This window comes from Xiphophorus hellerii, chromosome 6 (genome assembly GCF_003331165.1).
Source record: "Xiphophorus hellerii strain 12219 chromosome 6, Xiphophorus_hellerii-4.1, whole genome shotgun sequence".
Classification (NCBI taxonomy): Eukaryota; Metazoa; Chordata; class Actinopteri; order Cyprinodontiformes; family Poeciliidae; genus Xiphophorus; species Xiphophorus hellerii.
The window spans coordinates 3,077,277-3,099,834 of record NC_045677.1 but is presented as its reverse complement, the minus strand read 5'-3'; the positions used below and the strand labels follow the sequence as shown (position 1 = coordinate 3,099,834).

The window sequence follows — 22,558 nt, the reverse complement described above, 5'->3', positions numbered from 1 at the left end:
AGTCCTGATCTGTTTCAACTGAGGATAGATAGAACTACAATGATGCGTATTTGTAGTCCAAATCAGCAGCCAATAGCCTCTTGAGATCCGTTGCTATGTTAAATAAGTTTCACACCAAGGTGTGAAGTGTCAGTGAGACAGCCTGAGAGCCTCAGAAAATCCTGTCGCATGACTTTGCTCTGAAGCACCGTGACAGAAAACCGTACGGTCTAGATAAATTTCGAAAACATTTTACCGGAGCAGACAGGCGTATCAATGTCAGGACCGATTTTGATACTAATCGTGCGATATTTGTGGCCGTGATGGCGATTTCAAAAATGATTTGGGTTGAAAAAGTTGTCTTGATCTCTCACTCTAATCAGCGAGAGAAGCCCTCTAACTTTAGGAAAAATGAGAAACTTTGGGTCGCTTAGAGGCAAATTGTGGACAAACCGTAACTGGTATCGACGAGCCGTCTTCACTTTCGAAGAGATCACAGACGTATCTACAAAATGAAATTTGAATGGCATTTCTAGGTGAATTTGTGACGACACAGCAAATCCTCAAAAATAGGGTATTTCTAGGATTTTTCCCATTGAGTTATAATGGGGTTTTTTTCGTAGTTTTTTGCGAATTATGTCGCCACGTTAAGCCCAAATCCCACCAGAAGTAATAGCTCCAATGGCGTGAATTTTCTGCACGTTTTGATACCTCATTTGTAGGTGTGCACCCAGCGGTATGAGCCGCATTAACGGTTACGGAAGAAAAATAAAGAATTATAATAATATTAAAGAGACACTTTGTTGGGTGTAGAGTAATAGGTTCCTGCCATTGCTTTGCATGGCAGGCCCCAACTAGAAAATTTCGGAAGAAATTTAGCCGGGGCCTGCCAAGGCGCGCCCGTCGGGCTCGGGCCCGGCGTCGTCACGCCACAAATCGGCGTCGACGCTAAAGGACGCCGCAACGTAATCAATGGCACGCGGAGAACCGCAAGAACGTTAAGCAAGGCGGACGTGCACCATTCGGTACGATTTAAAATTTTTGTCAAGGCTTTTATTTTGGAAGTTTTGTTAAACTTCATTTCAAAGGGCCAACCTAATCCCATGAATAACAGTCATTGGATAAAATCAGTTATATAGTGCTCAAAACAGCAATAATCTCATGTAAGAATTCTCAAGGCTTTTATTTTGAAATTTTCAGTATGCTCCATTTTAAAGTTCTGAACGAATCCCATGTGTAACAGTGCTTTGGATAAAAAAGTCACATAAAGCCAAAAAGCGCAATTACCTGATGTAAAAATATGCAAGGCTTTTATTTTGAAATTATTATTATGCTCCATTTTAAAGTTCCGAACTAATCCCATGTGTAACAGTGCTTTGGATGAAAAAGTCATATACGGCCAAAAAGAGCAATTGCATGACGTAAAAATATTCAAGGCTTTTATTTTGAAATTATTATTATGCTCCATTTTAAAGTTCCTAACAAATCCCATGTGTAACAGTGCTTTGGATGAAAAAGTCATATACGGCCAAAAAGAGCAATTACATGACGTAAAAATATTCAAGGCTTTTATTTTGAAATTTTCAGTATGCTTCATTTCAGAGGGCCAAACTATTCCATTGTGTAACAGTGCTTTGGATAAAAAAGTCACATAAAGCCAAAAAGCGCAATTACCTGATGTAAAAATATTCAAGGCTTTTATTTTGAAATTATTATTATGCTCCATTTTAAAGTTCCGAACTAATCCCATGTGTAACAGTGCTTTGGATGAAAAAGTCATATAAAGCCAAAAAGAGCAATTACATGATGTAAAAATATTCAAAGCTTTTATTTTGAAATTTTTGTTAAGCTTCATTTCAAAGGGCCAAACTAATACCATGTGTAACAGTGCTTTGGATGAAAAAGTCAAATAAAGCCAAAAACAGCAATTACCTGATGTAAAAATATTCAAGGCTTTTATTTTGAAATTATTATTATGCTTAATTTTAAAGTTCCAAACTAATACCATGTGTAACAGTTCCTGAGTTAAATCAGTTATATACAGCCCATAGCAGCAAATAGTTCTAAAGGCCAGTTCAGTCCTGATCTGTTTCAACTGAGGGTTCCACTATAGATAGAACTACAATGATGCGTATCTGTAGTCCAAACCAGCAGCCAATAGCCTCTTGAGATCCGTTGCTATGGCAAATAATGGTCTCAGCAGGGTGTGAGCTCTGAGCTCTGAGCTGTCAAACACACAATTGTGTGTTTGAGCAAACACATTTTACTGAAAAGAAGCATTGGAAACAAATCCTTCCTGTTCGGGAACCGTAATACATATTCGAAAAGCGTTTGGAGCGTATGACAGGCCTATGTGTCTTCTGCGATAGTCCCGAGATTCATATCTGTACCTCACTCAGAACATTTACAGTGATGAGAGAAAGAAATGTTGTGCCCAGATCTGAAATTCTATTCAAATACATGGGAGAGAGCCTCAGACAGCCTCAGAAAATCCTGTCGCATGACTTTGCTCTGAAGCACCGTGACAGAAAACCGTACGGTCTAGATAAATTTCGAAAACATTTTACCGGAGCAGACAGGCGTATCAATGTCAGGACCGATTTTGATACTAATCGTGCGATATTTGTGGGCGTGATGGCGATTTCAAAAATGATTTGGGTTGAAAAAGTTGTCTTCATCTCTCACTCTAATCAGCGAGAGAAGCACTGTAATTTTCGGAAAAATGAGAAACTTTGGGTCGCTTAGAGGCAAATTGTGGACAAACCGTAACTGGTATCGACGAGCCGTCTTCACTTTCGAAGAGATCACAGACGTATCTACAAAATGAAATTTGAATGGCATTTCTAGGTGAATTTGTGACGACACAGAAAATCCTCAAAAATAGGGTATTTCCAGGATTTTTCCCATTGACTTATAATGGGGTTTTTTTCGTAGTTTTTTGCGAATTATGTCGCCACGTTAACCCCAAATCCCACCAAAAATAATAGCTCCAATGGCGTGAATTTTCTGCACGTTTTGATACCTCATTTGTAGGTGTGCACCCAGCGGTATGAGCCGCATTAACGGTGACGGAAGAAAAATAAAGAATTATAACTAGAAAATTTCGGAAGAAATTTAGCCGGGGCCTGCCAAGGCGCGCCCGTTGGGCTTGGGCCCGGCGTCGTCACGCCACAAATTGGCGTCGACGCTAAAGAACGCCGCAACGTAATCAGTGGCACGCGGAGAACCGCAAGAACGTTAAGCGAGGCGGACGTGCACCATTCAGTATGATTTAAAATGTTGTCAAGGCTTTTATTTTGGAAGTTTTGTTAAACTTCATTTCAAAGGGCCAAACTAATCCCATGCGTAACAGTCATTGGGTTAAAATAGTTATATAATGCTCAAAACACAAGTAGCTGATGTAAAAATATTCAAGGCTTTTATTTTGAAATGTTTGTTAAGCTTCATTTCAAAGCGCCAAACTAATCCCATGTGTAACAGTGCTTTGGATGAAAAAGTCAAATAAAGCCAAAAAGAGCATTACATGATGTAAAAATATTCAAGGCTTTTATTTTGAAATTTTCAGTATGCTTCATTTCAAAGGGACAAACTAATACCATGTGTAACAGTGCTTTAGATGAAAAAGTCAAATAAAGCCAAAAAGAGCAATTACGTCATGTAAAAATATTCAAGGCTTTTATTTTGAAATTTTCAGTATGCTTCATTTCAAAGTTCCGAACTAATACCACGTGTAACAGTGCTTTGGATGAAAAAGTCAAATAAAGCCAAAAAGAGCAATTACTTCATGTAAAAAATATTCAAGGCTTTTATTTTGAAATTTTCAGTATGCTTCATTTCAAAGGGCCAAACTAATACCATGTGTAACAGTGCTTTGGATGAAAAAGTCAAATAAAGCCAAAAAGAGCAATTACATGATGTAAAAATATTCAAGGCTTTTATTTTGAAATTATTATTATGCTCCATTTTAAAGTTCCGAACTAATCCCATGTGTAACAGTGCGTTGGATGAAAAAGTCATACAAAGCCAAAAACAGCAATTACATGATGTAAAAAATATTCAAGGCTTTTATTTTGAAATTATTATTATGCTCCATTTTAAAGTTCCAAACTAATCCCATGTGTAACAGTGCTTTGGATGAAAAAGTCACATACGGCCAAAAAAAGCAATTACATGATGTAAAAATATTCAAGGCTTTTATTTTGAAATTTTCAGTATGCTTCATTTCAGAGGGCCAAACTAATCCCATGTGTAACAGTGCTTTGGATGGAAAAGTCAAATAAAGCCAAAAAGAGCAATTACGTCATGTAAAAATATTCAGGGCTTTTATTTTGAAATTTTCAATATGCTTAATTTTAAAGTTCCAAACTAATCCCATGTGTAACAGTTACTGAGTTAAATCAGTTATATACAGCCCATAGCAGCAATTAGTTCTAAAGGCCAGTTCAGTCCTGATCTGTTTCAACTGAGGATAGATAGAACTACAGCGATGCGTATTTGTAGTCCAAACCAGCAGCCAATAGCCTCTTGAGATCCGTTGCTATGGCAAATAATGGTCTCAGCAGGGTGTGAGCTCTGAGCTCTGAGCTGTCAAACACACAATTGTGTGTTTGAGCAAACACGTTTTACTGACAAAAAGCATTGGAAACAAATCCTTCCTGTTCGGGAACCGTAATACATATTCGAAAAGCGTTTGGAGCGTATGACAGGTCAATGTGTCTTCTGCGATAGTCCCGAGATTCATATCTGTACCTCACTCAGAGCATTTACAGCGATGAGAGAAAGAAATGTTGTGCCCAGATCTGAACCGAGATCGGCTCTCACTCTAATTTGAGCAAAAATGAGAAACTTTGGGTCGCTTAGAGGCAAATTGTGGACAAACCGTAACTGGTATCGACGAGCCGTCTTCACTTTCGAAGAGATCACAGACGTATCTACAAAATGAAATTTGAATGGCATTTCTAGGTGAATTTGTGACGACACAGAAAATCCTCAAAAATAGGGTATTTCTAGGATTTTTCCCATTGACTTATAATGGGGTTTTTTTCGTAGTTTTTTGCGAATTATGTCGCCACGTTAAGCCCAAATCTCACCAAAAATAATAGCTCCAATGGCGTGAATTTTCTGCACGTTTTGATACCTCATTTGTAGGTGTGCACCCAGCGGTATGAGCCGCATTAACGGTTACGGAAGAACAATAAAGAATACTAGAAAATTTCGGAAGAAATTTAGCCGGGGCCTGCCAAGGCGCGCCCGTCGGGCATGGGCCCGGCGTCGTCACGCCACAAATCGGCGTCGACGCTAAAGAACGCCGCAACGTAATCAGTGGCACGCGGAGAACCGCAAGAACGTTAAGCGAGGCGGACGTGCACCATTCAGTATTATAAAGTAAGTATATCAGCTAAAATCAGCAGAAACGCTAATGTTAGCAAAATCAATAAACTATATGCATATTCCAGTATACTGAGTTTTGGTTTTACATTCATTCTATTTAAATGTAGTTTGTTTGTGCTTACCAATGTTTTCTGGCCGCTTTTATTTTGAAATTTTTGTTAAGCTTCATTTCAAAGGGCCAAACTAATACCATGTGTAACAGTGCTTTGGATGAAAAAGTCAAATAAAGCCAAAAACAGCAATTACCTGATGTAATAATATTCAAGGCTTTTATTTTGAAATTTTCATCAAGCTTAATTTTAAATTGCCACACTAATCCCATGTGTAACAATTGCTGGGTTAAATCAGTTATATAAAGCCAAAAAGAGCAATTACGTCATGTAAAAATATTCAAGGCTTTTATTTTGAAATTTTCAGTATGCTTCATTTCAAAGGGCCAAACTAATACCATGTGTAACAGTGCTTTAGATGAAAAAGTCAAATAAAGCCAAAAAGAGCAATTACGTCATGTAAAAATATTCAAGGCTTTTATTTTGAAATTTTCAGTATGCTTCATTTCAAAGTTCCGAACTAATACCACGTGTAACAGTGCTTTGGATGAAAAAGTCAAATAAAGCCAAAAAGAGCAATTACTTCATGTAAAAAATATTCAAGGCTTTTATTTTGAAATTTTCAGTATGCTTCATTTCAAAGGGCCAAACTAATACCATGTGTAACAGTGCTTTGGATGAAAAAGTCAAATAAAGCCAAAAAGAGCAATTACATGATGTAAAAATATTCAAGGCTTTTATTTTGAAATTATTATTATGCTCCATTTTAAAGTTCCGAACTAATCCCATGTGTAACAGTGCGTTGGATGAAAAAGTCATACAAAGCCAAAAACAGCAATTACATGATGTAAAAAATATTCAAGGCTTTTATTTTGAAATTATTATTATGCTCCATTTTAAAGTTCCAAACTAATCCCATGTGTAACAGTGCTTTGGATGAAAAAGTCACATACGGCCAAAAAAAGCAATTACATGATGTAAAAATATTCAAGGCTTTTATTTTGAAATTTTCAGTATGCTTCATTTCAGAGGGCCAAACTAATCCCATGTGTAACAGTGCTTTGGATGGAAAAGTCAAATAAAGCCAAAAAGAGCAATTACGTCATGTAAAAATATTCAGGGCTTTTATTTTGAAATTTTCAATATGCTTAATTTTAAAGTTCCAAACTAATCCCATGTGTAACAGTTACTGAGTTAAATCAGTTATATACAGCCCATAGCAGCAATTAGTTCTAAAGGCCAGTTCAGTCCTGATCTGTTTCAACTGAGGATAGATAGAACTACAGCGATGCGTATTTGTAGTCCAAACCAGCAGCCAATAGCCTCTTGAGATCCGTTGCTATGGCAAATAATGGTCTCAGCAGGGTGTGAGCTCTGAGCTCTGAGCTGTCAAACACACAATTGTGTGTTTGAGCAAACACGTTTTACTGACAAAAAGCATTGGAAACAAATCCTTCCTGTTCGGGAACCGTAATACATATTCGAAAAGCGTTTGGAGCGTATGACAGGTCAATGTGTCTTCTGCGATAGTCCCGAGATTCATATCTGTACCTCACTCAGAGCATTTACAGCGATGAGAGAAAGAAATGTTGTGCCCAGATCTGAACCGAGATCGGCTCTCACTCTAATTTGAGCAAAAATGAGAAACTTTGGGTCGCTTAGAGGCAAATTGTGGACAAACCGTAACTGGTATCGACGAGCCGTCTTCACTTTCGAAGAGATCACAGACGTATCTACAAAATGAAATTTGAATGGCATTTCTAGGTGAATTTGTGACGACACAGAAAATCCTCAAAAATAGGGTATTTCTAGGATTTTTCCCATTGACTTATAATGGGGTTTTTTTCGTAGTTTTTTGCGAATTATGTCGCCACGTTAAGCCCAAATCTCACCAAAAATAATAGCTCCAATGGCGTGAATTTTCTGCACGTTTTGATACCTCATTTGTAGGTGTGCACCCAGCGGTATGAGCCGCATTAACGGTTACGGAAGAACAATAAAGAATACTAGAAAATTTCGGAAGAAATTTAGCCGGGGCCTGCCAAGGCGCGCCCGTCGGGCATGGGCCCGGCGTCGTCACGCCACAAATCGGCGTCGACGCTAAAGAACGCCGCAACGTAATCAGTGGCACGCGGAGAACCGCAAGAACGTTAAGCGAGGCGGACGTGCACCATTCAGTATTATAAAGTAAGTATATCAGCTAAAATCAGCAGAAACGCTAATGTTAGCAAAATCAATAAACTATATGCATATTCCAGTATACTGAGTTTTGGTTTTACATTCATTCTATTTAAATGTAGTTTGTTTGTGCTTACCAATGTTTTCTGGCCGCTTTTATTTTGAAATTTTTGTTAAGCTTCATTTCAAAGGGCCAAACTAATACCATGTGTAACAGTGCTTTGGATGAAAAAGTCAAATAAAGCCAAAAACAGCAATTACCTGATGTAATAATATTCAAGGCTTTTATTTTGAAATTTTCATCAAGCTTAATTTTAAATTGCCACACTAATCCCATGTGTAACAATTGCTGGGTTAAATCAGTTATATAAAGCCAAAAAGAGCAATTACGTCATGTAAAAATATTCAAGGCTTTTATTTTGAAATTTTCAGTATGCTTCATTTCAAAGGGCCAAACTAATACCATGTGTAACAGTGCTTTAGATGAAAAAGTCAAATAAAGCCAAAAAGAGCAATTACGTCATGTAAAAATATTCAAGGCTTTTATTTTGAAATTTTCAGTATGCTTCATTTCAAAGTTCCGAACTAATACCACGTGTAACAGTGCTTTGGATGAAAAAGTCAAATAAAGCCAAAAAGAGCAATTACTTCATGTAAAAAATATTCAAGGCTTTTATTTTGAAATTTTCAGTATGCTTCATTTCAAAGGGCCAAACTAATACCATGTGTAACAGTGCTTTGGATGAAAAAGTCAAATAAAGCCAAAAAGAGCAATTACATGATGTAAAAATATTCAAGGCTTTTATTTTGAAATTATTATTATGCTCCATTTTAAAGTTCCGAACTAATCCCATGTGTAACAGTGCGTTGGATGAAAAAGTCATACAAAGCCAAAAACAGCAATTACATGATGTAAAAAATATTCAAGGCTTTTATTTTGAAATTATTATTATGCTCCATTTTAAAGTTCCAAACTAATCCCATGTGTAACAGTGCTTTGGATGAAAAAGTCACATACGGCCAAAAAAAGCAATTACATGATGTAAAAATATTCAAGGCTTTTATTTTGAAATTTTCAGTATGCTTCATTTCAGAGGGCCAAACTAATCCCATGTGTAACAGTGCTTTGGATGGAAAAGTCAAATAAAGCCAAAAAGAGCAATTACGTCATGTAAAAATATTCAGGGCTTTTATTTTGAAATTTTCAATATGCTTAATTTTAAAGTTCCAAACTAATCCCATGTGTAACAGTTACTGAGTTAAATCAGTTATATACAGCCCATAGCAGCAATTAGTTCTAAAGGCCAGTTCAGTCCTGATCTGTTTCAACTGAGGATAGATAGAACTACAGCGATGCGTATTTGTAGTCCAAACCAGCAGCCAATAGCCTCTTGAGATCCGTTGCTATGGCAAATAATGGTCTCAGCAGGGTGTGAGCTCTGAGCTCTGAGCTGTCAAACACACAATTGTGTGTTTGAGCAAACACGTTTTACTGACAAAAAGCATTGGAAACAAATCCTTCCTGTTCGGGAACCGTAATACATATTCGAAAAGCGTTTGGAGCGTATGACAGGTCAATGTGTCTTCTGCGATAGTCCCGAGATTCATATCTGTACCTCACTCAGAGCATTTACAGCGATGAGAGAAAGAAATGTTGTGCCCAGATCTGAACCGAGATCGGCTCTCACTCTAATTTGAGCAAAAATGAGAAACTTTGGGTCGCTTAGAGGCAAATTGTGGACAAACCGTAACTGGTATCGACGAGCCGTCTTCACTTTCGAAGAGATCACAGACGTATCTACAAAATGAAATTTGAATGGCATTTCTAGGTGAATTTGTGACGACACAGAAAATCCTCAAAAATAGGGTATTTCTAGGATTTTTCCCATTGACTTATAATGGGGTTTTTTTCGTAGTTTTTTGCGAATTATGTCGCCACGTTAAGCCCAAATCTCACCAAAAATAATAGCTCCAATGGCGTGAATTTTCTGCACGTTTTGATACCTCATTTGTAGGTGTGCACCCAGCGGTATGAGCCGCATTAACGGTTACGGAAGAAAAATAAAGAATACTAGAAAATTTCGGAAGAAATTTAGCCGGGGCCTGCCAAGGCGCGCCCGTCGGGCATGGGCCCGGCGTCGTCACGCCACAAATCGGCGTCGACGCTAAAGAACGCCGCAACATAATCAGTGGCACGCGGAGAACCGCAAGAACGTTAAGCGAGGCGGACGTGCACCATTCAGTATTATAAAGTAAGTATATCAGCTAAAATCAGCAGAAACGCTAATGTTAGCAAAATCAATAAACTATATGCATATTCCAGTATACTGAGTTTTGGTTTTACATTCATTCTATTTAAATGTAGTTTGTTTGTGCTTACCAATGTTTTCTGGCCGCTTTTATTTTGAAATTTTTGTTAAGCTTCATTTCAAAGGGCCAAACTAATACCATGTGTAACAGTGCTTTGGATGAAAAAGTCAAATAAAGCCAAAAACAGCAATTACCTGATGTAATAATATTCAAGGCTTTTATTTTGAAATTTTCATCAAGCTTAATTTTAAATTGCCACACTAATCCCATGTGTAACAATTGCTGGGTTAAATCAGTTATATAAAGCCAAAAAGAGCAATTACGTCATGTAAAAATATTCAAGGCTTTTATTTTGAAATTTTCAGTATGCTTCATTTCAAAGGGCCAAACTAATACCATGTGTAACAGTGCTTTGGATGAAAAAGTCAAATAAAGCCAAAAAGAGCAATTACATGATGTAAAAATATTCAAGGCTTTTATTTTGAAATTTTCAGTATGCTTCATTTCAGAGGGCCAAACTAATCCCATGTGTAACAGTGCTTTGGATGAAAAAGTCATACAAAGCCAAAAACAGCAATTACATGATTTAAAAATATTCAAGGCTTTTATTTTGAAATTTTCATTACGCTTCATTTTAAAGTTCTGAACTAATACCATGTGTAACAGTGCTTTGGATGAAAAAGTCACATAAAGCCAAAAACAGCAATTGCCTGATGTAAAAATATTCAAGGCTTTTATTTTGAAATTATTATTATGCTCCATTTTAAAGTTCCGAACTAATCCCATGTGTAACAGTGCTGTGGATGAAAAAGTCATATACGGCCAAAAAGAGCAATTACGTCATGTAAAATATTCAAGGCTTTTATTTTGAAATTTTCAGTATGCTTAATTTTAAAGTTCCAAACTAATCCCATGTGTAACATTGCTTTGGATGAAAAAGTCATATACGGCCAAAAAGAGCAATTACGTCATGTAAAATATTCAAGGCTTTTATTTTGAAATTTTCAGTATGCTTAATTTTAAAGTTCCAAACTAATCCCATGTGTAACAGTTACTGAGTTAAATCAGTTATATACAGCCCATAGCAGCAGGTAGTTCTAAAGGCCAGTTCTCAGTCCTGATCTGTTTCAACTGAGGATAGATAGAACTACAGCGATGCGTATTTGTAGTACAAATCAGCAGCCAATAGCCTCTTGAGATCCGTTGCTATGGTAAATAATGGTCTCAGCAGGGTGTGAGCTCTGAGCTCTGAGCTGTCAAACACACAATTGTGTGTTTGAGCAAACACGTTTTACTGAAAAGAAGCATTGGAAACAAATCCTTCCTGTTCAGGAACCGTAATACATATTCAAAAAGCGTTTGTAGCGTATGACAGTTCAATGTGTCTTCTGCGATAGTCCCGAGATTCATATCTGTACCTCACTCAGAGCATTTACAGCGATGAGAGAAAGAAATGTTGTGCCCAGATCTGAACCGAGATGGGCTGTCACTCTAATTTGAAGAAAAATGAGAAACTTTGGGTCGCTTAGAGGCAAATTGTGGACAAACCGTAACTGGTATCGACGAGCCGTCTTCACTTTCGAAGAGATCACAGACGTATCTACAAAATGAAATTTGAATGGCATTTCTAGGTGAATTTGTGACGACACAGAAAATCCTCAAAAATAGGGTATTTCTAGGATTTTTCCCATTGACTTATAATGGGGTTTTTTTCGTAGTGTTTTGCGAATTATGTCGCCACGTTAAGCCCAAATCCCACCACAAGTAATAGCTCCAATGGCGTGAATTTTCTGCACGTTTTGATACCTCATTTGTAGGTGTGCACCAAGCGGTATGAGCCGCATTAACGGTTACGGAAGAATAAAGAATATTAAAGAGACGCTTCTCTCCGACAATAGTAATAGGTTCCTGCCATTGCTTTGCATGGCAGGCCCCAATAAAGAGACGCTTGTTGGGTGTAGAGTAATAGGTTCCTGCCATTGCTTTGCATGGCAGGCCCCAATAATAAAGAGACGCTTGTTGGGTGTAGAGTAATAGGTTCCTGCCATTGCTTTGCATGGCAGGCCCCAATAAAGAAGAAGAAAGAAACACTTTCTCCGACAATAGTAATAGGTTCCTGCCATTGCTTTGCATGGCAGGCCCCAATAAAATCGATTCAGTTAAATTTCTTTAGCCGTTGCATCTACAACTCAGGAAATGAGCCTTATACTTGTGCTTCCACCTGGAAACTGACAAAGTACACATCCTACTTTGAGCTCTCTCAGCAGGAACTAAATGTTTTAGTGATGTCATGTGAGTAGAAACTATCAGCTTCTTGTGAAGCTCATGAATCTGAATGTAGAAAGTGGTGCTGCCTTCCTCACTGACCTCTTATTGCCTCAGTGATCAGGAACTGTCTTTACGATGTTTCAGAAAACACTTGAACTCATCAGCTCCAACCTTATTCAGTTGCTAATTGCATTCAATCCGCGCAGCTGTAGAGGTTTCAGAGTAAAGCTTTCCTGCAGTACTTATTGTAACGTTCATCCCAACATTTCTATCTGTCCCACAGCTCCCAGTCCCACCAGTGCGGTGGAATACCTGACAACAAAATGTGTGGACAAAGACAAAGATGCACCGAAGACCAAGTGGTTCATGCCATGGGGTGTTCACCAGTGTAAGAAGGTCAAGACGTTCGATGAGGCCACGGCTCAGAAGATCGAGGCTAACCACATTGTGTTCGCCGCGCACATTCCCATGCCCAAGAAAGAGATGAGCCCCTGGTTCCAGTTCATACTGGTCATCCTGCAGTTCGACATCGCTTTCAATATGAACAACCCGATCGGTGAGAACCAAAGCAGCTTTAGGAAGCTTTAGGAAGGGCGGCAGCATCAGGTTTTACTAGACTGAGAGGAAGATACTGAAGGTTAGAATTAAAAGGTATTAACTTCTATCTAGAAGTCATTTTATGAAGTTCTTGTGTAATTTTTTTTTTTCTGCATCTCTTTTGCATGTCTGGAGTTAACCAGCTGTTTACACTGTGTGACAAAAAACTATTCCTTCTAACTGCCTGACATTAAATCACACTGAACTTGACCAGTTGAGATTACCCAAATTATGTTCATTTGTTTAATGCCAAAAATAAGAGATTTTATTTTGTGTTTTTGATTTCTTCAAATTCAGATGTTTACATACATTTCTTAGTATGTGGAATAATTGTGTCTGAGTCTTGCAGAAACATTTTAGGTTTCCTTCAACTAGCTTGTTATGGTATTGCTATATGCTGTATTTTAATGGCATACAGCAAATGATGAAAACATTTTCCATTGCATTTAAATATCTGGTTTAATTCGTCAACATTTTGCCTTTAGTGTTTTACAGTTTCACAATCTGAAAGAAAATATTCTGTAACTAAAAAGCTCTTGGCAATATTTACCCTTTGGCAAATCTAATCGCTCATGTTATAAATTCCAGTGCAGTTCCTTTTTTCCTCCTTTTTTTTTTTTTAGCCTTTGTTTGCAAACGCCAGAGGAATTCAGAGGAATTTTTACTGTCAGACAGTTTAGTCCTAATGTGGATCCAGTTTGTGGAGTTTACCTTTGACCTCATCTTGCATTGTCTTAAGTTGTATCAGAGGATGTCTCTGCAGCTAGCCTGTTCTGGTGGAAGACTGAAGCAAAAAGAGTAAAATGCTGGTTCTTATACTGAGCTTATGCTGGGAAAGAGCCTCTAACTGTTTCATTGTCTAAATGGTAAACTGTTGAAATGTGAGTCTTTTTGCAATCTAGAAAATAAGAATTTGTTTAGATTTTTTTGTACACTTTTGAACCCAAACCGAGAAATGGAACCAATGGAATGTTTTTGGTAAAATATTTAGTAGAAACGTGTCATTTTGTTGGAGTTGCAGCTCAGCCTAAACAACGTCAGCCGAGTCATGAAGATAATTTCCTGGCTGTCGGTGTTGGCAGGCTTCACTGGGAATGTGTCAGGAGTCTGAGTTGTTTACAGGCTGGCCTACTGACAAACAACTTAGTGATTCAGCCAAGTCCACAGATGCCTCTCGTTGCCAGATGCTGCAGACTCATTTTAATTCGTCTTTTTATCTCTCTGAGTAACTCGAGGTGCTTTGGTGCTCTGGGAGACAGGTGCGCTTTATTCGGTGTTTCTGACAGCGGGATGCTGTGTGATATGTAGCACAGTCAGGAAATATACTTTAACACTGTTTAACACCAACGTTCTGTTGAACCACAGCAGTCTGTTTCAATTGTGATGCAAAGTAACAGGAAATGTTGACCTCTAGCTACGGTACTTTTGTTACTGTTACTTTTTTTTATTCAAACCATATTTGCATATTATGGAATTCAGAAAAAAAAATACAACAGGAAAAAATGGAATCTGGGGGAAAAAAAAGGAATTTGGATAAATAATAAAAGGGATTTCATATTGCCCTATTGAAGCCAGTGGAGCCAGGTGTGCCGTATTTATTAAATTGGCCTTTTAAACCTGTACTAATCCTGATCAAAGCTGGTGATGTCAAAGGTCAGCTGATTCTGACAAATGAACACAAAGCATCTCCTGCTTGGGCTGCCCTGTTTTTATTTTTCAGTTTTCATCCCTGATGAGTGTTGCCCATATTATCCATGTCACCTACCTGCCCCCCCTTTCCTTCCCCCTGACCTGTGTCCAGCACTCACACAGCTGTTGAGCAGGCTTAGTTTCCGTGGCAATAGCCTCTGGGTCGGAGTGGAATGTTTGCTTGAAGAGAGCTGACATTTGAGGGTGTCGGGCTCGACCAATGGCACGGCGGAGGAGCATTGCAGAGACACTCTGCTGCCAGCTCTCATCTGGTTCTCCCCCCTTTCTTTCTTTCTTTTTTCTTTCTTCCCGTCCTCCTTTCTGTCCCCTCTTCTCCAGCTCAGGCCACTGGGTTCCTTTCTCTTCTTTAAGCCTCGTTTCCTTCGCAGCACAAGAGGCACTCCTGAGAGCTGGAGGAGGAAACACTCTGCTTTGAAACGTGATCTAAAGATGGAGTTTTAATGCATAATAACTTACTGAGCTGGGATGTTGGAAACCAGCTTGGGGTCTAGTTAAAGGTTTTATCAAGCAGATTTGGGCCCCTGTGGAGAGAAGAGGCTAAATAATTAAGCATCTTGGAGAAAACAATAATTTAAATGTGACTGTCGGACCGACTTCAGCACGTTTTGCTCAGTAAGTTGAGCTGCATGGCTGTCTGTCACCAGGACCTAATTTTGCTGTGCTGACTCATCATAACCACTGACAGACAGATGATGTAAAAATCAGTTGATGCTCTCGGTGCACTGAAGCCTGATGTGAATTAAACTCTTGGAACCTTATGAAAAAAACATTTATACATCAAGATGCACTGATACGATGTTAATATCCATATCGGTTCTGATATTGGAAAAAACTAATTCAACATAAGAGCGGATCTATTCAGTCTAATTCAGTGGTTCTTAACTTTGTTTGAGGTACCGAACCCACCAGTTTCATATGCACATTCACCGAACCCTTCTTTAGTGATAAATCAAATATGATTTTTTTCCAAATTCAAGACATAGGTATATATATATATATTTTTTTTACTGGTACACAAAATGAACCGTGCATGAACATCCCCTTGATCAAAGAACAAAACCAACACAACTCGCAACAAATTACATACCTGCAAATCAGTGTGACTTCTGCTGTTGTTTTTGAGAGACCAGTTCAGATATGCGTGGCTTCCCCTTGGCAAGTCCTACTCTCATGTCATTTTCACAGCAAAGTCTGTTCCTTTTTTTTGTTTTTATGTCCAGCATCCTCGAAAAGGATTGTTCGCAGAGATATGTTGTAACAAATGGTATAAAAAATTCCAGGGTTTTCTTAGCAATAATTGGGTACTTTTCCAACTGTCGACACCAAAACGTTGAGAGTGTTGTTGTTCTGAAGAGTTGCTGTTGAACCTGGCTCTGCTGAATTTCAATGATTTTGTCGAGGTATTCATAATTGACATCTGCTGTCTCAACAGCAAACGTGAACGGCTGTCTCACCCATGCTGGATATGACTCTCTTGTAGGAAAATATCCGTCGAGAGACTTTGCAAGCTCATCTAAGTGTGTGGCAATTGTTTGCTTCAGTTCCATGGATACAGAAATGTCTCCGATTCCAGACACATCTTCGATCTTACTTTCCATAACGGTAGTTTTTTTTGAAAAGCCTTCAGGTTTTCTTCTGCTTCCATGATGTTGACTCCATCATCCTGCATCTGCTGATTGAGATGATTTAGAGCTGCGAATATATCAGCCATGTATGCTAAAATGAGAATGAACTCAGGATTTTTGAAGCAATCTGCATGACAATGTTGGTGCTCTTGCAAAAACAGGGCTAATTCCACACGCATGGCAAAAACACGATTCAGCACCTGTCCCTGGGATAACCACCGAACATTTGAATGGAGGAGTACCTCGAATTCAGAGCCCATTTCTTTACACAACTCCCTGAAGATGCGGTGCCTCAGAGCACTATTTCGCACATAGTTCACACATTCCACTACAGTTTTTAATACTTCTGCCATTTTTGGAGGCAAGGTTTTTTTTTTCCAACGCATGCCTGTGCAGAATACAATGCGTAACAATGATGTGTGGTGCATCGGCTTTTACTAGCGCACCAGAACCAGACTTTCTTCCCAGCATGACTGGAGCTCCGTCCGTACAAACTGCAGAAACCATATCCCATGAAAGATTGTTGTCTCTGAGGAAGTCATCCACAAGCTTCTTCACATCGGCTGCCTTAGTTGTTGTTGTAAGAGGCTTACAAAATGAAAACTCTTCTTTTACGATGTTGTCTTTCACATAGCGCACGAAAACAGCAAGCTGGCTTAGATTAGAAACGTCTGTGGTCTCGTCGAGTTGAAGGCTGAATTTTGCCGGACTTGAAATTAGATCTGCGACTACTTGAGCCAAGATGTCTTTACTCATGCACTCTATTCTGTCACTGATGGTGTCATTTGAAAGAGGAATTTGGGATAATTTACCTTCGGCCGCTGTTCCGAGTATCAGATTCGCCATCTTTAACGCCGCTGGTTTTATGAGTGTTTCACCGATGGTGTGCGGCTTGCCCTGCTTTGCGATCAGGTAAGCAACTTCGTACGATGCGGTGAGGATCGGTTTGTTCATGGGTACAAATCCAAGAGCAGGCAGAGTGGCCCTTTCATCGAATCTGGCTTTTCACCTTGAATTCAGCGAGCGTTGTGTTCTTGTATTCCCCATCTCCATGCAGCTTCAAGAAGTGTTCCTTCAGTTTTGCCGGTACGAGACTAGAGTTGCTCAACTTGACATTGCAAATCATGCAGATAGGACGCTGACTCCCATCACGTTCTGTGATACATGTGAATCCATGTTGTACATATTTGTCCGACCACTTTCTTTTTTTGCTTGACATAGTTAGTATGGATTAAAACATTAAGAAAGAAACCACACGGTGACTACTGAGCACGCTAAATTCCCCGCAGCACTGATTGGCCAATTAATGTAACGTGATCACCTGCAGCAAGTGATGGCCAAGCGGGGTGTGTCATGACGAATTTACATAATTGATCAAATTGATGTTACAAAAATATTCGTGGCAGAGGCTCCGCCGAATCCCAGAGACCGACTCACCGAACCCCTAGGGTTCGATCGAACCCCGGTTAAGAACCACTGGTCTAATTCTATGCTATGCACTCTGAGCGATGTTATACTTTATTTTACATTATATTCAGAATTCCTTAATTCATTTTCTGGACCATTTGACAGTTCTATTTCTAATTGCACTGACTGAACACGTTAAAGTTGTTTTTACATGTTTGACTGAGTTTGTGAAGCTGTTGGTGTATTTAAGTGAGCTGTATTGATGCAGAGTTATCAAACACATTAGTAATTCAGTGCATTCATGTCTGTCTTTAAAAAAGAAAAGTTTTTGTTGAATACATCATTGTTTTTCTGTATCTGATTGGCCGATACTAAACCTCAGATATCTCTATTGATATCAGAACTGAAAAAAGTGTATTGGTGCGTCCCTGATCTTAGTGGTTTTGCGACATTTATAGCCTTGCAGATTTTTTGTCTTTATTGGACTCACCTTTCCTGCAGCCATCCTCCCATCAACCCTGTCCAGTTCCCCTGCTTTAATGGTCCAGCGTAGCTGTCAGCCATAGTATTTTACATGAAGGCCAGGGTATGAATACTTTTAAGACTCTAAATCAGAGAATTTGGTGCACCTGCTAGCTTTGCTATCACTGTGGTGATTGTCATCTCCAGTGGACGGAGCAGTAGTCACCATCGATGCTAGCCTGGCCTACAGAGACGATTTGTTCAGCGAGTGGACAGAGATGGCTCACTCGTTGGAACACAGGAACCTGAACTGCAACTTCACCTCTGAAAAGGTAAAGAAATGCTGCGGAGGGTAACAAAACTCAGTTTTTAACCTGCAATGTTACAGCACGTGGAATACAGCTCATTCTGAGACCGCTGACATGAACTTTACATGTAATTTTCTAGCTGGGATTGCTTTAAGAGGTAAAGATTTAACTTTTGGTTTTTAAAATCATTAAATTGTCTGGCATCATCCTTCCTTACTAATCTATTACATACACACAGTTCTTGTTACCTGTGCAGCACTTTGGTCCCTTTATTGTGTTTATTTGTTCTGTATTATAAATAATACAATTACATAAGCATCACATCATGTTGATTCTCTACTGTTTTGTATGCCTTGGTTTAGAACAAATACATTTTTTACAGTAAGATCAATCTTTCATTGTGTTTTATTACAATTGTGTGCAAAACTCTTCATGTTTCAATTTTGATTTAAATGGAAAATCACCTCATCCTAGCACAAAACTTTTTTTTTTCCCCAAAAAAATTTCCTTGATTCCATTAAGCAAATGCATTTTTGTGGCAGCCAGTGATGAAAGTGTTTCCAACCTGCAGCTGCCTTTGTGTTTCCAGACCACTGAGAACGAGGGTCGTTACTACGGATGCGACCCCCTGCCGTTCATGGAGGTGGGCAGCGTGGCTCACAAATACTACCTCATCAACATCCGCCTGCCGGTCAAAGACAGGAAGACGGTCAACAATGGGATCGGGGAGATAAGAGACATTCGTCTCGTGGTAAGCTTTCCTCTGCTGTGTTTTTTAGATCAAATAGCGGTGACTGTGTGTGTTGGCGTTGGAGACCATTCACAGCTGAAAAGAACACTACATGACTGACGGATTTTATTTTCTCAAGAGCATCCATCAGAACGGAGGCTTTACTCAGGTTTGGTTCGCCATGAAGACTTTCCTCACACCCAGCATCCTCATCATCATGATCTGGTACTGGAGGCGGATCACCCTCATGACCAGACCGCCCGTTCTCCTGGAAAAGTAAGCCACTTATTTCCGCAGTTACAAAAGAATAGAAATATAATTTATTGTCCTTTAGAGAGGGAATCCAGAGTAAAGGCTCTCCCATGCTTCCTCTGAGCAAAGTGGTCATGTGGTTGCAAAATGTTCCTTTCTTTTTTCATTGCTTATTCTTTACAAAAGCAATATCTAAAATGCTGCTTTTTAAAAATGTTTTTATTTAATTTTTTTGCTGCTTAATTTGTGTTTTTAATGTTGTAAAGTGTCCTAGGGTGTTTAGAAAGGTGCTCACAAATAAAATGTATTATTATTATAAATGAGAGGATTGTCATTTAAATTCTCAAAATCTTATAAATAAGATTTTGAGAATTTATACAAATATTTTATTCAACATCAGCAAAATATAACAATTTTCATAATGATTGAAGAGTTTAGTTTAAAGGGGCATTATTATGTAAAATGTTGTTTTCTCATCAAAAACATAACTGCAGTGTTGCTTTGATTCTTCCATTGGATATTTGAGAAATACTTTTGTCGTCATGGCAACCATTCAGCTGTACAAAACACCTGGGTTGATTTAGCCCCGCCTCTGAGAAGCAGCTCCTCCTCTGAGCTGCAGTTTCCAAGATTCAGAGCTTCTGATTCGCAGAGCAGCTGTTCCCCATGATTCCCCCATTCTGCTCCTTTAGACTAGCTGGCATCAATTAGCAAACATCTGGTGGAACTGCACACCAGCTGAGCTCATTATAGGAGATACTTCTCAGTGCAACGCTTCTAAAGACGTTGTTAAAGGGTATATGAGGAGAAGTGTGATGACTTCCTGAAGGCGGAGTTTCAGAAAGAGCTGGAGGTGTTAAAGAGTCAGAGGCCCAACTTCAAAGCATTAAACTACAAAGTCAAATTTCTTTTAAGTCATATTTGACATTTATACAGCATTTTTATAACGACTTCATTGTGCCATTTTTATAGCACAATGCTATACACATAATTCTGCCCCTTTAAACTATAACTCTTTTATTTATCTGAAGTAGTTGTATGATGTTTGACATGTTCAACTTTTAAAAAATAAATCTTTAAAATCAAAAATAACTGTCTGAAGGGTATGAATCCCTTTGGAGGACCCCTTTTCTGACACTAACAGCATGAAGCCAGTTCATGCTGTTGGCAGCAGCATAAACTCAGATCTCCTCTTTGCATCATTGGTGAGTTTAATCACCTGCAGTGTAAATTTTGCTGCATTAAACCAGAACAGCAAACATTCAACACCTGGAACAGCGGCCTTTAAAATGTGTCTCTGTCTTTCTTTAGAAATGCCATTCAAATGCTCACATTACTAGAATCCCTCGTAAAATCCCAAAATTAGTTGGACTTGTTGGGAACAGGTAGTGTAAGTGCCACGCTGGTTGCAGTGTGAATCCGTCCAGGGGCCCGGTGTTTGTGTAACCTCCTGCTGTGTCGGGACCACGGATCAGTACAGAGGCAGCGGTCTGCGCCGCAGGAAGCAGCCGGCCAAGTGTGAAACATGCTACAAAATCCTCCAGCACTCAACAGATGCATGCTGCACATGCAACACACACACACACCGGCTTACCAGAAAGCAAATGCAGCCCACACACACACATGGATCCATGTGCACACAGTCTCTCTCCATCCCACTTGTCTTTTCCAGCTCAGCGCTCTTATTCCCAGATGACAAGCAAGCTCTTAAGAAGTGTGACTCGCCTTGCCCTATTTGTGGATAGTATATGATTTTTTCATGTTATAAAAGCTTCACTCGAGGTTCCTGCCATGCTTAGCCTCTAAGGCATCAGCATAAACCTCGGATTCCCTCTAAGTGAGGGAAGCTTTGGGTTAAAAAGACTCACTATGTGATGAAACTACATAAACTGCATTAAAATGCCAAATTTTTGTAGTTAGGATCGATACATAAAGGCCCTGGAATGATGATGATTATTAGAGATGTGAACCTTTCAGTGTCTTTTAATTCCAATTTTTAGGATCGCAATTCTATTCAGGAACAATGTTTCATTCAGAATGAATTTATTTTGGATATTTAAAATGTCTTCCAGTTCCAGTGTTGGATGTTTATTAGAATTTAATGTTTACTGATCTTTGAGAATGTGTTCTTTTAGTTGAAAATGTTCTCAGTACAACAATATTTATTGTTTATCGCAATAACTTCAGGGAAAACTTGTCATCCAGCAGACTTTACCTTGATGTTTCTTTCCATCAGGGCCTGCTAAGAGAAGCTTGTACCTGCATGTTTCATTCTACCGCCATGTTTTCTGCTCACATCGCTGCCCTGTCATTTCCACATTGCATGCTGAGACTTGCCTGCTCACTAATAAGGACCTTCGAGTTGTTTTTATCTTTTTCTAAATGTCTGTCTGCTATGGACTCGTTTTTCTCTCAATCACCAAATGAAGATACTGAATGTAGAGGCTTCTGTTAGCAGAGTGATGTGAGGGGGGATATATTAATATGTCTAAATTACTTAGAATATCAATTTCCCTTCTGAGGATTATTAAAGTATATCCTGATTCTATTGTTTGATATTAGTATTTGGTTGATCTGAAACATTTATGTTTGACAAAACAGTATAAACAAAGTAAATCTGTGAGAAAGTAAATATTTTCCGAGCTCCCTCTTCATGCCTTCCAGCAGCCTGGCTTGGTGCGGTTTGTTCTTTAATAAACCTGCTGTCCAGCTCGGCTTCCTGCTGAAATATGAACCATCATAAAGATGAGAATCAAGTGCCAGCAGCTTCATTCCCTTGAGTAGCTGACATTCAGTTGCCAGGGAAAAGCCATCTTGTAAAAGTTTTTTTATTTGCTGCTTTAAATTGTATTCATGTTTTCCCAGGGTGATCTTTGCTCTGGGCATCTCCATGACGTTCATCAACATCCCAGTGGAGTGGTTCTCTGTGGGCTTCAACTGGACCTGGATGCTTCTCTTCGGAGACATCCGACAGGGAATCTTCTACTCCATGCTGCTATCCTTCTGGATCATCTTCTGTGGTGAACATCTCATGGTACAGTCTCTGTTAAATGCTTTTATTAGTCAAAGGAAGGGAAAAAGGTATACAATACACATCTCACTATGCACACATACTAATCAATAGACTCAATACAATACTGACAAAACTTTGCGCAAAAAGAAAAATTATAAAATTCCAATCCAGCAGTTTCAGCCCTTTTTTTTCCAACAGTAAAAAATTGAACAATAAAACTAAAAAAGACAAACAAATCTACCCCCCCCCCCTTCCCATCTTAGCTCAAAGTCACCCTG

General features: G+C 38.9%; 1 protein-coding gene across 4 annotated transcripts in view; it reads left to right on the top strand.

Moving 5' to 3' along the window:
* The window catches only part of wls (Wnt ligand secretion mediator), a 79,753-nt gene that overhangs the window by 48,347 nt on the left and 8,848 nt on the right, over positions 1 to 22,558 (top strand). For 2 of the 4 annotated variants that reach the window (XM_032566504.1, XM_032566500.1), the window contains exons 2-6: positions 12,460 to 12,732; positions 18,185 to 18,309; positions 18,875 to 19,036; positions 19,155 to 19,291; positions 22,133 to 22,301. The exons of the other annotated variants lie outside the window; for them this stretch is intronic. In XM_032566504.1, coding sequence (XP_032422395.1) covers positions 12,460 to 12,732; positions 18,185 to 18,309; positions 18,875 to 19,036; positions 19,155 to 19,291; positions 22,133 to 22,301 — 866 coding nt within the window. The remainder of the gene's footprint in view (positions 1 to 12,459; positions 12,733 to 18,184; positions 18,310 to 18,874; positions 19,037 to 19,154; positions 19,292 to 22,132; positions 22,302 to 22,558) is intronic. 4 annotated transcript variants of the gene reach the window in all.